Here is a 12,498-nt window from a genome sequence, read left to right on the forward strand (position 1 = left end):
TTTGTTAGTAGGGCTATTACTATATATACATATGTTTATCTCATCATATCACTTCATGTGTACGCTTTTAGTTTTAACTCATTTGGGACGGCAGGCACTGACCCCTTCACCTCCTGATCACTGTGAGTTGCAATTACAGGTAGTCCCCGACTTAAGAATGACCTGCTGATACAAACGGCATTGATTTTATGATTCTATGGGGACAAGTAAAGAATCAAATTGGACTCGTAGTTTTTTGATAAAATAGATTTTTAAAAAATTCAAAGTAAAAATGGCTTTTAAACTTATATGAGAAGGTACAGGGGGAAGAGGTGACACAGAGGGGGACAATGGGGGCACAGGGGGGCACAGAGGAGGTATAGTGGACAGAGATGGCACAGTGTTCCGACTTAAGAACAGATTCAGGTTAAGAACAAATCTACAGTTCCTATCTCGTTTGTTAACCGGGGACTACCTGTACAGAACAATACTTATACACTTTGTATGCTACCTTTTTGATTATGTCTTTAGAGTGGTTTTATCTTTAAAGAGACACTGAAGCGAGAATAAATCTCGCTTCAGTGCTTATATTCAGCAGGAGCATGTGTGTTATCCCGCGGCTAAACGGGGGTCCCTTACCCCCCAACCGCCCCCCCCCCCCCTGCAAAATCTACGACCAACTTGGTCGTAGATTTTGCTGCTGTTGAGGCAGGGCTAAGGGCTGCAGCCCTGCCTCTCAGCGCCGTCTATCAGCGGCGCATCGCCGCCTCTCCCCCGCCCCTCTCAGCGAAGGAAGACTGAGAGGGGCGGGGGAGAGGCTGAGATACGCGCTGACAGACGCGCGTGAGGCAGGGCTGCGGCGGTTAGCCCTGCCTTTATGCGGAAGAGATCCCCGGGATCAACGGAGGGGTTTTGTGAGGTAAGGGACCCCCGTTTAGCCGCGTTTTAGCAGGGGCACACATGCCCCTGCTGAATATAAGCCCTGAAGCGAGATTTATTCTCGCTTCAGAGTCTCTTTAAGTGAATGTAACATGTTTCTATATACAGCTTTTTTCTTTTTGCTTTTCCAGGTTATCAGTACACCACAGAGACAATCTGCCCAGAATACCATTGTGTTAGGAAGTCCACATACCCCAAACGCACACTTTGTATCACAGAATCAAACTACAGATTCTTCGCCGTGGTCTGCAGGGTAAGGACAAAACATGATTTGCTTGCGGTTATATACTTTAAGGTGGTGACACACCATACAATTTTTTTAAAAAATCTGTTCAATTTAAGAATTGCAATCAATTTTTCTGACTGATTGTAACATTTCAAAAATATGACCAATGTACCACACACTTGTGTTAAAAAAATTTTCCTCAATTATGATAAAAATGATTGGAAACTCGGGAGAAAATTGCTTGGGTGTGTGTATTAATAAATTAACAATCCAACACACACCATACAATCTTTAGTAGAAATTGAAGAGAAACTTCTGGCATTCCGGATCGTTTTAAATCTAAAAAAAAAACCCGGGAAATCCGATCAGATTTTTCAGTCGAATGGGGAAAAAAAAGCTTTCGATTTTTTCGAGATACGATTGTTTTTATTGAATTACTGTAAAATTGGATCATTTTATTGTATCGTGTGTGTGTGGCCACCTTTTAGTCTTGCTGAATTGCATTAGACGTGTATTGTTCGGGTTTTTTGTTTTTGTTTATATTTACAGTCTGCTTGCTTTTGAATGACCTATTGTGTTCTTGTTTTTTGCCATCGAGGAAGTGATAACTCTACTAGAGTTAACTTCCAGTGAACTTATTATACTGATTCATGTATCCATTCTGTCTGCACCTTATCCATCTGCAAGTAATAGAGGTTGTCGGGTGGATGAAACAAAGTAAGGTTGACTGAAGATGTGGGACGTTTTGTTGGCTTAGGGTGGTGATAAGGTGATGTTGGGTGGAGCAGGTAGTGTGTGGGTGTTTAGTGGGGAGAGGTGGGGCAGAATGAGGGTGCAAGGTGTGTGAGGAGAATCAAGTGAATGTGCTGGACCAGGAGAGGTAGGTGTGGGTGGGGTGAGGTAGGCCAGTGGAGATTGCTCGGCTAGCACCAGGCGGAGAGAGGTTGTGGTATGCACAGTGTGATTATATTCCTTGGTGGCACAGTAATTACCTTGGTCATTGCAACTTCGAGCAGTGCAGCCTTCCAGCCCCACCTCCCCTTCAGTGATTGCACACTAGCTTAGGGGTGGCGGAGTTGGAAGGCAGCACTGTTTGAAGTTGCTATGGCTGGTTGAGTGGCAGTGCTATTGCAGCATGTATCGCACAGTAAGGATGCTTACCATAAGGAGGCAGGAGAGGAGGATGATATTCCAATGAACGGAGAATACAGCAGTCCAGAGGACTGAGAGGAAGGCACTCCACGGGTGGACTTTTTTTTTTTTGTAAAATATACTGCTGCCCATGACTAGTGCAGGACTGGCAGCAAAGCATACTTGGCGCTGCACTCTGATTGAGAAACACTGCACTAGAGACTAAATTAAGTTTGACAATCCTCTTCAGCTAATAGCAGCTATTGTACTCATTTTGGCAATATTTGTATTGAAAGTATTCCTGACCCATATGTCCAAACTTCCTAAGCTAAGAACAGAGGTATGCTCATCAGGGCTGTGGAGTTGGAGTCGTGGAGTCGGGCAATTTTGGGTGCCTGGAGTCGGAGTCGGGAAAAAATGCTCCGACTCCGACTCCTAATGAATTTGTAACTGTAATTAAAATAGAAAATATGATAAAATGTTCTATTTCTCAGATAATAGTCATTAAAAATAATGTATATATACAGTATATATACAGTAATAGCTGTGCTTAGTCCACAAAAATGAAATAAACCAATCAAAATTAGTTACTTGTGCTGCTTTAATAAAGCAGTCCCCGTATTTTTAAGGTCAGATATACATATCTGATTGTGACTGTACATATGATGTGTACACAGGAATCTCTTATATATACTAAATAACATCTATGCTGTAAGAATAAAGCCTGATGTGTAGCTGTGTCTCTAATAGAGATGGTCAACGAGATGGAAATAATTCTGCATTGATGCTGATTTATGCAAATGTATGCACTCCCTTTGCTGATGAAATAAAATAATTTGATATGTTATTAAAATTTGGTTTGGTGACTACAAATTAAAGGGTAACGGAGACGGATGAAAAGTAAAGTTTTATACATACCTGGGGCTTCCTCCAGCCCCCTTCAGGCTAATCAGTCCCTCACTGTCCTCCACCACCCGGATCTTCTGCTATGAGTCCTGGTAATTCAGCCAGTCAGCGCTGTCCGGCCGCATGCCGCTCCCACAGCCAAGAACATTCTGCACCTGCGCAATAGTGCTGCACAGGTGTAGTATGCTCCTGGCGGCGGAGTGTGTGCATGCGCACTACGCCTGACTGGCTCAAGTACCTGGACTCATAGCAGAAGATCCAGGTGGTGGCGGATGACAACGAGGGACTGATTATCCTGAAGGCGGCTGGAGCCTTGGAGGAAGCCCCAGGTATGTATAAAACTTTAATTTAATCTCTCAGGTTTACTTTGTTACACAGTAGTACTATACTCTACATATGCACTCCCCACAGTTGCAGGGAATCCACTGAGAATGCTGTGCACATCGAACACAGAGGTGTTGTCTGTTTACAATCTCCTCATTCCCCTGCAGAGTACCTGCACATCATTCTTACATGTACCCACACTTACATTGCCTAGGGCCTGATAGATGTTCTTTGTTCCGGTTTGTACCTTTTACAAGTACTCTTACCAAGGACTAGTTTTAGTCTAAAGGGAATAAATATAGTAGTCTACATATCCTTCTCACTTCAGTTGTCTTGTAAAATTCCTAAGCGTTGGCAGTTAAGAGACGAATTTCATGTTACATACTTTTAATCAACAAAATTGTAATATGCAAATTAGAGGAGTCGGAGTCGTGGAGTCGGAGTCGGTGGAATCCTAAACTGAGGAGTCGGAGTCGGTGGATTTTTGGACCGACTCCACAGCCCTGATGCTCGTACAGAATTCACATACCTCTGTGCATTGTCTGTTTCTCTCCATGTCCATTCTGGTCCCCATAATCCACTCCTTATAAAGTGTGGCACTTTTTTGGCTAAAGTCAAATTTTGAGGTAGGAGGAGGCAAGCTTACTGGATGTAACCTCTGCTCACCCTCCTATTTCACCCTCTTAAGAATGGGGTGAGGACGACGACTGTTAAACTGTTTTTTTTTTTGTTGTTGTTTTTTGTTTTTGTTCCTACATTTGTTTTCATTTATTTTGGCTAAGTAAAAAATTTAAAATGACATCTTCTCTTCATAATCTCATTCATGGCTTTTTCTTCCATTCTACTCTCCCTGTCGATCAGTCTCCTGGTGTAGGTTCACATCAGAGCCAGAACTGCAATGGCCAACCGGAGTGGACAGTGCAGTGTCCACTGCCTTGCTGCTTTGTCGTCAGCCTAGGGTCCAGATCAGTTGCTTTTCCACTGTATGTTTCTATGAGAAACGCAGTCGCTTGTCCGGAAAAATTATACAGGTCGGGACTTTGCATTGGATCTGTTAACTTCCATGTGTGAACTGATCCTATTCATAACATAAGGTTGCGTCCAACCATCAGTTTTGCAGTCTGGCAAAAGGACAAAAAATTTTGTCGCAATCTAAACTGATCCCAAGACTACAGCTCCCTTATTGGCATGGTGTCGATAAGTTCTAGCCGTGTCCAGGACTCCCAGACACTTATGCTTTTTTCTTTTTCTTTTTTATGGGAGTCTTTGACAATACTGGTAGTTTTTAACTTGTCTGAAAGTATTTGACTTCTGCTTTTTCCAGTTCTTAGCGATACTACTTTTTGCTATCAAGAATAGGAATGCTAATGAGGCATTGTTTTGCCATGTAGTAAAGCCTCCGATGGGCCCATATCCATCACTACTTGAAAGAGTCCATGTACCCAGCGCAAAAACAAGATTTATTTTGGGCAAGTGCAATGGCGCAAGCATGAGTTCATATGAGGTAAGTGGAGAGAACAGTATTCTCATCCGTTAGCTGGCCAAAGTGATCCACCAGGCAGACTGTTGGCTGGTTGGCTGAGAGGGGTCGTAGGCGGCTGTACACATACTGAATTCACAACAGTGACTTTCGTTAACCACTGCCTTGGCAGCGTTTCATCTAGCGTTTTATGGGGCTCAAGGCTTAAATTCATTTAGAGAAGTAAAACCCCAATCTCCATTTCCCTAAAGGAATTAAGAACTTTAAATACACTCTAGACAGGATGTAGAAAGCCTTATAAATGTTGAAAGAGTTAAGCCTGTCCTGTGTCTTTGGCTGTTAGTGGATTTCAGTGAAAAAGCATTGGACCTATCATGCATCTTTGGTTCATTAGGTGAGGATTAAGTGAATAAGCATGTGGATGTTGTCGCTTGCCTGGCATTCAGGAATGTGTCCAGTCTGATCTCTGGATTAATGTTACCGGAAAGAAATTAAAGTGAACCAGAGGTGATAATAAACTGATGAGATAAACAATTATTTTAATCCTCCTACTCCTAAAAATGACCTTTTTTCAGATATATTTCATGGTTTTATTTTATATTTAAACATTTACAAAGTAGGTTGAATGTTTTGTTGTCTCTGCTCAGTGGCAGCCTATTAAGTGTCCCAGAGTAATAATACATGAACTATTGACCTTTCCCTATCTCCCTCTGCTCTCAGAATTTGCATGGTCCTTAATAGTATAGGACCTCCTCCACCACGACAAATTATTTGATTTATATCTTCCATGGTGCTGTGCAATGGAAGAAAAACAAGAGTGCATAATATACCGGCATTTTTCCATAACAATACAGACATATGTGCATAATATAGAAGTGATAGACTATGTAAGTTACACTGGCAATTCTATGGTGATAAAATATACAGAATTTTGCAAGACACAAAAGGTGAGAGAGCCCTGCCCTTGCAAGCTTACAATATAAAGGGATCCTATTTATGCACAAAAAAGGTAAAAAACAAAACAAAAACCCCACATTTACATAAAATTTAGACCATACCTGCATTTTACTGATATTTATAGTGCTGCTCTTTGTCTTCTATGGTGGGGGAGCCTTCCCTAAATTTTGTAACTCCCAAAGGTGGCAAACAAGTGGAACGTGAAAGGAAAACAATATTGTACATTGATAACTGGCACTGGTGGGTGAAAACCGGGCCTTGTTTGGCCAGTACAGAGAAAGTCAAATATGCAAAATAAGAGAACAAAAGATGACATGTAATAATATAAAATTCAACAAGAATATTGTAAATCTGTTAGTTATATTAACTGTGTCAACTGAAATGCGACAAAGATTTGTGGTTATGTCTGGTCCATGATACGGACTGTCATGGACCATAGGTCCATGATTTACAGTTATAGGAAGATAAAATGTGATATCAAGCGCTTACGTGGTTGACCTGAATACTTCTTAGTGACTTGGAGTAGGTATCTAGGACACACCCATGTTATCCTTAAATTTTTAAAAGTATTATTGGGCATGAGGACAGGAACACCTCTGTGCTCTAACTTATCAGGTTTTAAGCATTCTGCAGTAAATAATGAGTTAGAACCCTTATCTTAATAGACACCAGGCTCTGTTTTTGATATTTTTATATGCATAGCAAGCAAATGCTCCATATATTGTGCTGTTTTTTTGTTTTTTTTTGGGAGATCCGAACCCCCTGTTGTTTTTAGAAGCAGACATTATAAACAATGTTAACAAAGTGAACTAGTTAATGTTTATATTCAAAAATATTTTTTTTGTTTAGCAAAAGAAATAAAAAAGGAGAAAAAAATGGTAAGGGATTACGTCACTTTTCAATGAAAGTTTGTGAAAAAGTACAGAAGAAAGGAACAACGTCTTACAATGAAGTAGCTGATGAGCTGGTAGCAGAGTTTAGCTCAGCTGATAACCACATATCACCTAATGAGTCGGTGAGTTCTTTCTTCCTGTGTTCTGTCATGTAACTTTTTTTCTCACTTTTTCAATATTTTTACCTTTGCCTTGTTCTTCTTTGGTTTCCGTTTCGTAGATTGTTTTTGTCTCACAATTTTTTTTTCTTTTTGTAATGTTTGGTGATGTCCACTTGTGCTTGTATTCAATGAATGCCTGTTTTCCTAAGTGTACAGTTAATAAACGGAATGTTAAATTGAAAACCATTCTGTTTTTATAGCAAGCTTATGACCAGAAGAATATAAGACGGCGTGTCTATGATGCCTTAAATGTACTTATGGCGATGAACATTATTTCTAAAGAGAAAAAAGAAATAAAGTGGATTGGCCTACCAACAAACTCTGCTCAGGAATGTCAGAATTTAGAGGTGTGTTTGAAAACTAGAACCAAACTTTTTGTGTGTGTGTGTGCTTTGAATCATTACAGGTCTAGGACCTGTCAGCTGTTTGTTGTCTGTTACCATTAGCCAGAATTCTGCCACCTGTAGAGACTACAGGATGGTGACTGCTGCAGTTAATCCCTGCAGCAGAATAGCAAAAGAAACCTAGCTAATCTAGAACGCTTCCCTACTATGGCTTCAATTCACTAAGCATGCAGTAAAGTAGAAAACTACTGATTTTACCCAAAATTTTGTGAAATGTCTAATCACAAAGATTGTTACCGCATGGAAAACTGAAGTCACCATCTAGTAAGGTCAGTTACTGACTTGTGAGATAAATGTCAATTCTCAAAGAATAGAGCATGTTGGTAAAACAAGTGAGATGTCCAGTATTTTACCTCCAGTCTGAAGGTGTTGGTAAGGCCTTGTTCACATTGTGGTCATTCACGTTGGGCGTTTTTTTTTTTTAGGCTTTTTTTTTTTCAAATTCCCGGTGATTACCTGCCTGCTGCTTTTTTTTTTTGTAAAAGCGCTTTTGCAGAGCAATTGCGTTTTTTCACTTCCTGACGTCAGTCAGGAAATCAACTCTTTGAACCGGAAAATAATACATACAATGTATTTATTCATAAAACACTCACGGAATTGTTGCACAAATCGATTTTGTGACCATTTTGCGTTTTCCCATACCTTCCATTGAGGCAGAATCGCCTCAAAAGTGGCTTTTCTGAGCAGATCAGAAACAAACCGCTCAGATGTGAACTCTGTCATAGATAATCATTGCACAAGCGTTTTTAGGGCGATTTTGAAAATCGCCCGCGCGTGTGCACGAGCCCTTAGATAACAAACAGCCATTTGGAAGGTTATAGAAGAGAGGAAGCAGAGCAGAGAAAAGGTGAAAATTTAAATTTAAGGAAAATAAGAAAGTTAATAATAAAAACCTTTAATCCCAAATTTCAAATTATGTAGTCATTAAAAATGGTTGAAGATGCTGATGCAAATTTTATGTTCATCTTCATGCACCTCGGACTTGACTTGTCTGTACAATAAGCTTTATCAAACACTTTATCAAACGTTTGTTAATTTACCTCCTGAGTAAAATCTAATTTTGAATTAACTAAGGTGTTCTAGATTTATTGAACGTTTTATCGATAAAACGTTCACTAAATCTATAACACCTTAGTGAATTCAAAATTCGATTTTACCCATGAAGTAAATTATCAAACGCTTGATAAAGCTTAGTGAATGGAGGCCAATGTGATATTTTACCGACCCTTTTTTATTTTTCTTTACCAAACATATGTCTTAGTGAACTGAAGCCTTTTTGTAAAATGTTTTGGCGGTGTGTTCTTTAGGAGACAAGAAAAACTCAAACCACAGACTTAAAAGCACAAACTTACTACATACTACACAATTAAAACTTTTAGTTGGAATGGATTCCAGAAGAGATGGCAGGAAAAAATGCTTTTGTGCTGCTCTTTTTATATTTAAAAGCTTATTAAAACTATATTTTCAGGTTGAACGACAAAGAAGACTTGAACGAATAAAGCAAAAACAATCTCAGCTGCAGGAACTTATTTTACAGGTAATTTTGGTGATTATGAAATGTTAAATATGTGAACCAAACTTGATTGTAACAAAACATGCAGTAGATACATTAACTCTGTTATCCAGATCTCAGTCTGAAGTGAAACTAAACTTATGATATGATTTGTATGTGTAGTTTAGCTAAGAAATAGATCATTAGTATACACACGTGTCTTGTATTGTTTCCTGTACAGGAAGAGTTAAGAAACTTCAGTTATCTATGCAAAAAGCTTCTCTGAGCTCTCCGACCCAACTTGGGACTCATTTTTAGTATAGGGCTTTTTTTTAAATCTATCCCACCGATCGGAGCTGCTCCAGGGGACATCCAAGTCACAGGGATGTCCCCAGTACCAGTACAGCGCTGCATTAGATCACAGCAATGTACAAACAAAAGATCTTCTTTTTTTCAGTCTGCTAGCGGCGACCGCCGCTGGCAGACTGTTGACGGACAGAGATGCGCGTGCGAACCCTGCTAATCTCCGCCCACCGCTCTTTATTATCCGTGCTACACATACAATTCATTATATCATCAGTTTTTTTTTTTCTATTTAGTGTCACTTTAACCATGATGACAGCGGTATCACTGCAGTGAAAAACTGCCCAGTTTGGGTTCATCCAACCTGAAGGATAGCCGATTTATGTTCAGCTGTCTTCCCCGACAAATACTCCCTCCTTTGTGTGTAGTAGACAAGTCCCTAACCATTCCTTTATATTCATTGTATCTACTGTTGTGACTAGTTTCAAGCAAGATGGTAAGAAAGTGCTGGAGGACATTCTAAAATGCTTTATTTGAAAATCTAATTCCAAAGGTTTTTTTTTTTTTTTTTTTGGTATTGAACATTCACTTTTTTTTATGTCTGCATAATCTGCATAAATAACTTTTTGTGTATGTAGCCTCTTCAGGACTATATTGCCTTTACGAATTTCCTGTAGCCTGATCCATGGACTGAATTTTTTTTTGTGCTTTCAGCAAATTGCCTTTAAAAATCTAGTTCAAAGAAATCGTCAAACAGAGCAGCAAACAAGCAGATCCCCTCCATCTAATTCAGTTATTCATTTACCATTTATTATTGTTAACACCAGCAAGAAGACTGTGATTGATTGTAGCATTTCTAATGACAAGTAAGTGAAAGCTGTGCATGGAGCAAAAGAATTGTACTTACAAACATGGCGTTTGTTGTTCGAGCCAAGTGTTACTGTCTAACAACTCTGGATTTGGACCCATTAAAAAACAAGGTTTTGTGTTTTTTATTTTTTTTTCTAGGAGGGGTTGTTCACTGTTTCTTAAGTACTTAAAACAGTTTAAAGAGTAATGTAACATATAACAAAAATAGGTAATACCAAAAACTGTGCTATATATTTTGTACATGGAGACAATTTTGTTTGTATTAAAAATATGTAGGTGGGTGAATGCCTGGAATTGTAAGTTGTGCTTGCACATTGTTTTAGAAAGAGAAAACAAGTGGATCACTGAGTCGCTCTGGATTTGATGTTTAGGCAGGCAGGCAGTCAAACACTTGGGTTGCTCTGTAGTATTTAAACCATTGTTTGTTGCAGAAGGTCTCCAGGGGACAAGCAGAGGGAAATAACTGCTCTTTGTTATTCTACAAGCCTAATAACACTGCTGGCAGTGTGATTTCTGGGAGTAGTCTCCCAAGGAACGCACTGCCAGTAGGTCTAGGGTTATGGAATTCTACAGGACCAAGACTAACTGTACTCACAGACAAAACTGACCCACACTGAAGCCTATTTTTCCATCAAGTAACCTGAAAATTCTCTGCAGTTCACTCTTTTACCGACTCATTCTTCTGGCATGAGCAATAGGTGCATGACATCAAGCTGCAGTTTGTGTGTTTTAACATGCCATCTCCACATAAATACCCCCCTGCCTTGGTTCTTTCTGTCCAAAAACTAAACCTACAGATGCAAGCAAGTATGCACACATAAGCCAAACTCAGACCTTTTCACACGCATAAGCTGACCCCACAACTTTTAAGAACAGTTTGAGGTATAAAAATGTTAGCTAATCTGATTTTAGTTTGGTACCTCTGTGTGAGCCATAACCTAACCAGTGAGCAACAGGCCACTAGAAAATCTCTTCCTGTTTGGTTCTGGAGAGCTTATATACTGGGCATGCTGAAATACAAATATATATTTGAGGGAACTTGGACCGAGCCTGACCAGCATTAGATCAAATGTAACCTGTCTTATTCTTTTTTCCCATGGCTAATACAGTTACCCTCAAAATGTGTACACAATTCATTTTCTATCTTCAGCGCCCACATATATATATCATAGCACCAGTGCTGCTCACATACCACTTTTCACTATCTGGATCTAATTCGGATCCGGATACCCCTCAATCCGATCCGGGTCGGATATCCGAGTTTAAAATTTTCCAATCTGAATTGGATATCCGACCTCAGTATCCGGCCGGATTCAGATATCCTAATAGAACACCGGAAGTGACCTGAAAATGGCAAAAAACCTGTTCGAAGGTCTCTCTCTCTCCCTCTCCCTCCCTCACTTCCCCTGGATGCCTTTGAAAGGGATTTTTACCATTGAAGGTGATTTTGGCTTTTGCTCGGATATCTGAACTAACTATTCGCCCAGATTTCGGATTTCAGATGGGAAATCCAAGTTTGCTCTGATAGTCAATTCGGATTTAAAAAAAATATCCGAATTGCTATTCAAAGTTCGGATAGTGGAAAAAGTTCGGATTATCTGGGTAGTTTGGATATCCGGAATCCGGATGAGCACTGCTGCATAGCACCTTAATCAGCACATTCCTGTATCAATCCTCCCCTCCCCTCCCCCCTTCCTCCAGCATCCACACACTTAGTGAGTTATCTGGGGGTATATCTATTGCTACTTTTATATAACATCTACAGGATGGATGAGTTACTTTCATTAACCACTTAAAGGGAAGGTTCAGGGAGGGGATTAAAAAAATAAAAATAAATTTCCACTTACCTGGGGCTTCCTCCAGCCCGTGGCAGGCAGGAGGTGCCCTCGCCGCCGCTCCGCAGGCTCCGGGTGGTCTCCGGTGCCCGACCCGACCTGGCCAGGCCGGCTGCCAGTTCGGGCTCTTCTGCGCTCCATTTCCTGGGACTTCTGCGTCCCACGCCGGCGCGCTGACGTCATCGGACGTCCGCCGGGCTGTACTGCGCAGGCACAGTAGTTCTGCGCATGCGCAGTACAGCCCGGCGGACGTCCGATGACGTCAGCGCGCCGGCGTGGGACGCAGAAGTCCCAGGAAATGGAGCGCAGAAGAGCCCGACCTGGCAGCCGGCCTGGCCAGGTCGGGTCGGGCACCGGAGACCACCCGGAGCCTGTGGAGCGGCGGCGAGGGCACCTCCTGCCTGCCACGGGCTGGAGGAAGCCCCAGGTAAGTGGAAATTTATTTTTATTTTTTTAATCCCCTCCCTGAACCTTCCCTTTAAGGACTGCAGTCATAAAACCCCTTAAAGGGAACCTTAACTGAACGGGGGGTAAAGAGTTTTACTTACCTGGGGCTATTACCAGCCCCCTGCAGCAGTCCTGTGCCCTCGGCGCCGCT

General features: G+C 40.9%; 1 protein-coding gene across 2 annotated transcripts in view; it reads left to right on the plus strand.

Annotated features, from left to right (window-relative positions):
• TFDP1 (transcription factor Dp-1) overlaps positions 1–12,498 on the plus strand; it is a 116,235-nt gene that overhangs the window by 89,265 nt on the left and 14,472 nt on the right. For both annotated transcript variants that reach the window (XM_068268103.1, XM_068268102.1), the window contains exons 5-9: positions 1,050–1,171; positions 6,792–6,957; positions 7,197–7,343; positions 8,869–8,937; positions 9,910–10,061. In XM_068268103.1, the coding sequence (XP_068124204.1) occupies positions 1,050–1,171; positions 6,792–6,957; positions 7,197–7,343; positions 8,869–8,937; positions 9,910–10,061 (656 nt within the window). The remainder of the gene's footprint in view (positions 1–1,049; positions 1,172–6,791; positions 6,958–7,196; positions 7,344–8,868; positions 8,938–9,909; positions 10,062–12,498) is intronic.

Source organism: Hyperolius riggenbachi, chromosome 2 (assembly GCF_040937935.1).
Source record: "Hyperolius riggenbachi isolate aHypRig1 chromosome 2, aHypRig1.pri, whole genome shotgun sequence".
NCBI classification, from domain to species: Eukaryota; Metazoa; Chordata; class Amphibia; order Anura; family Hyperoliidae; genus Hyperolius; species Hyperolius riggenbachi.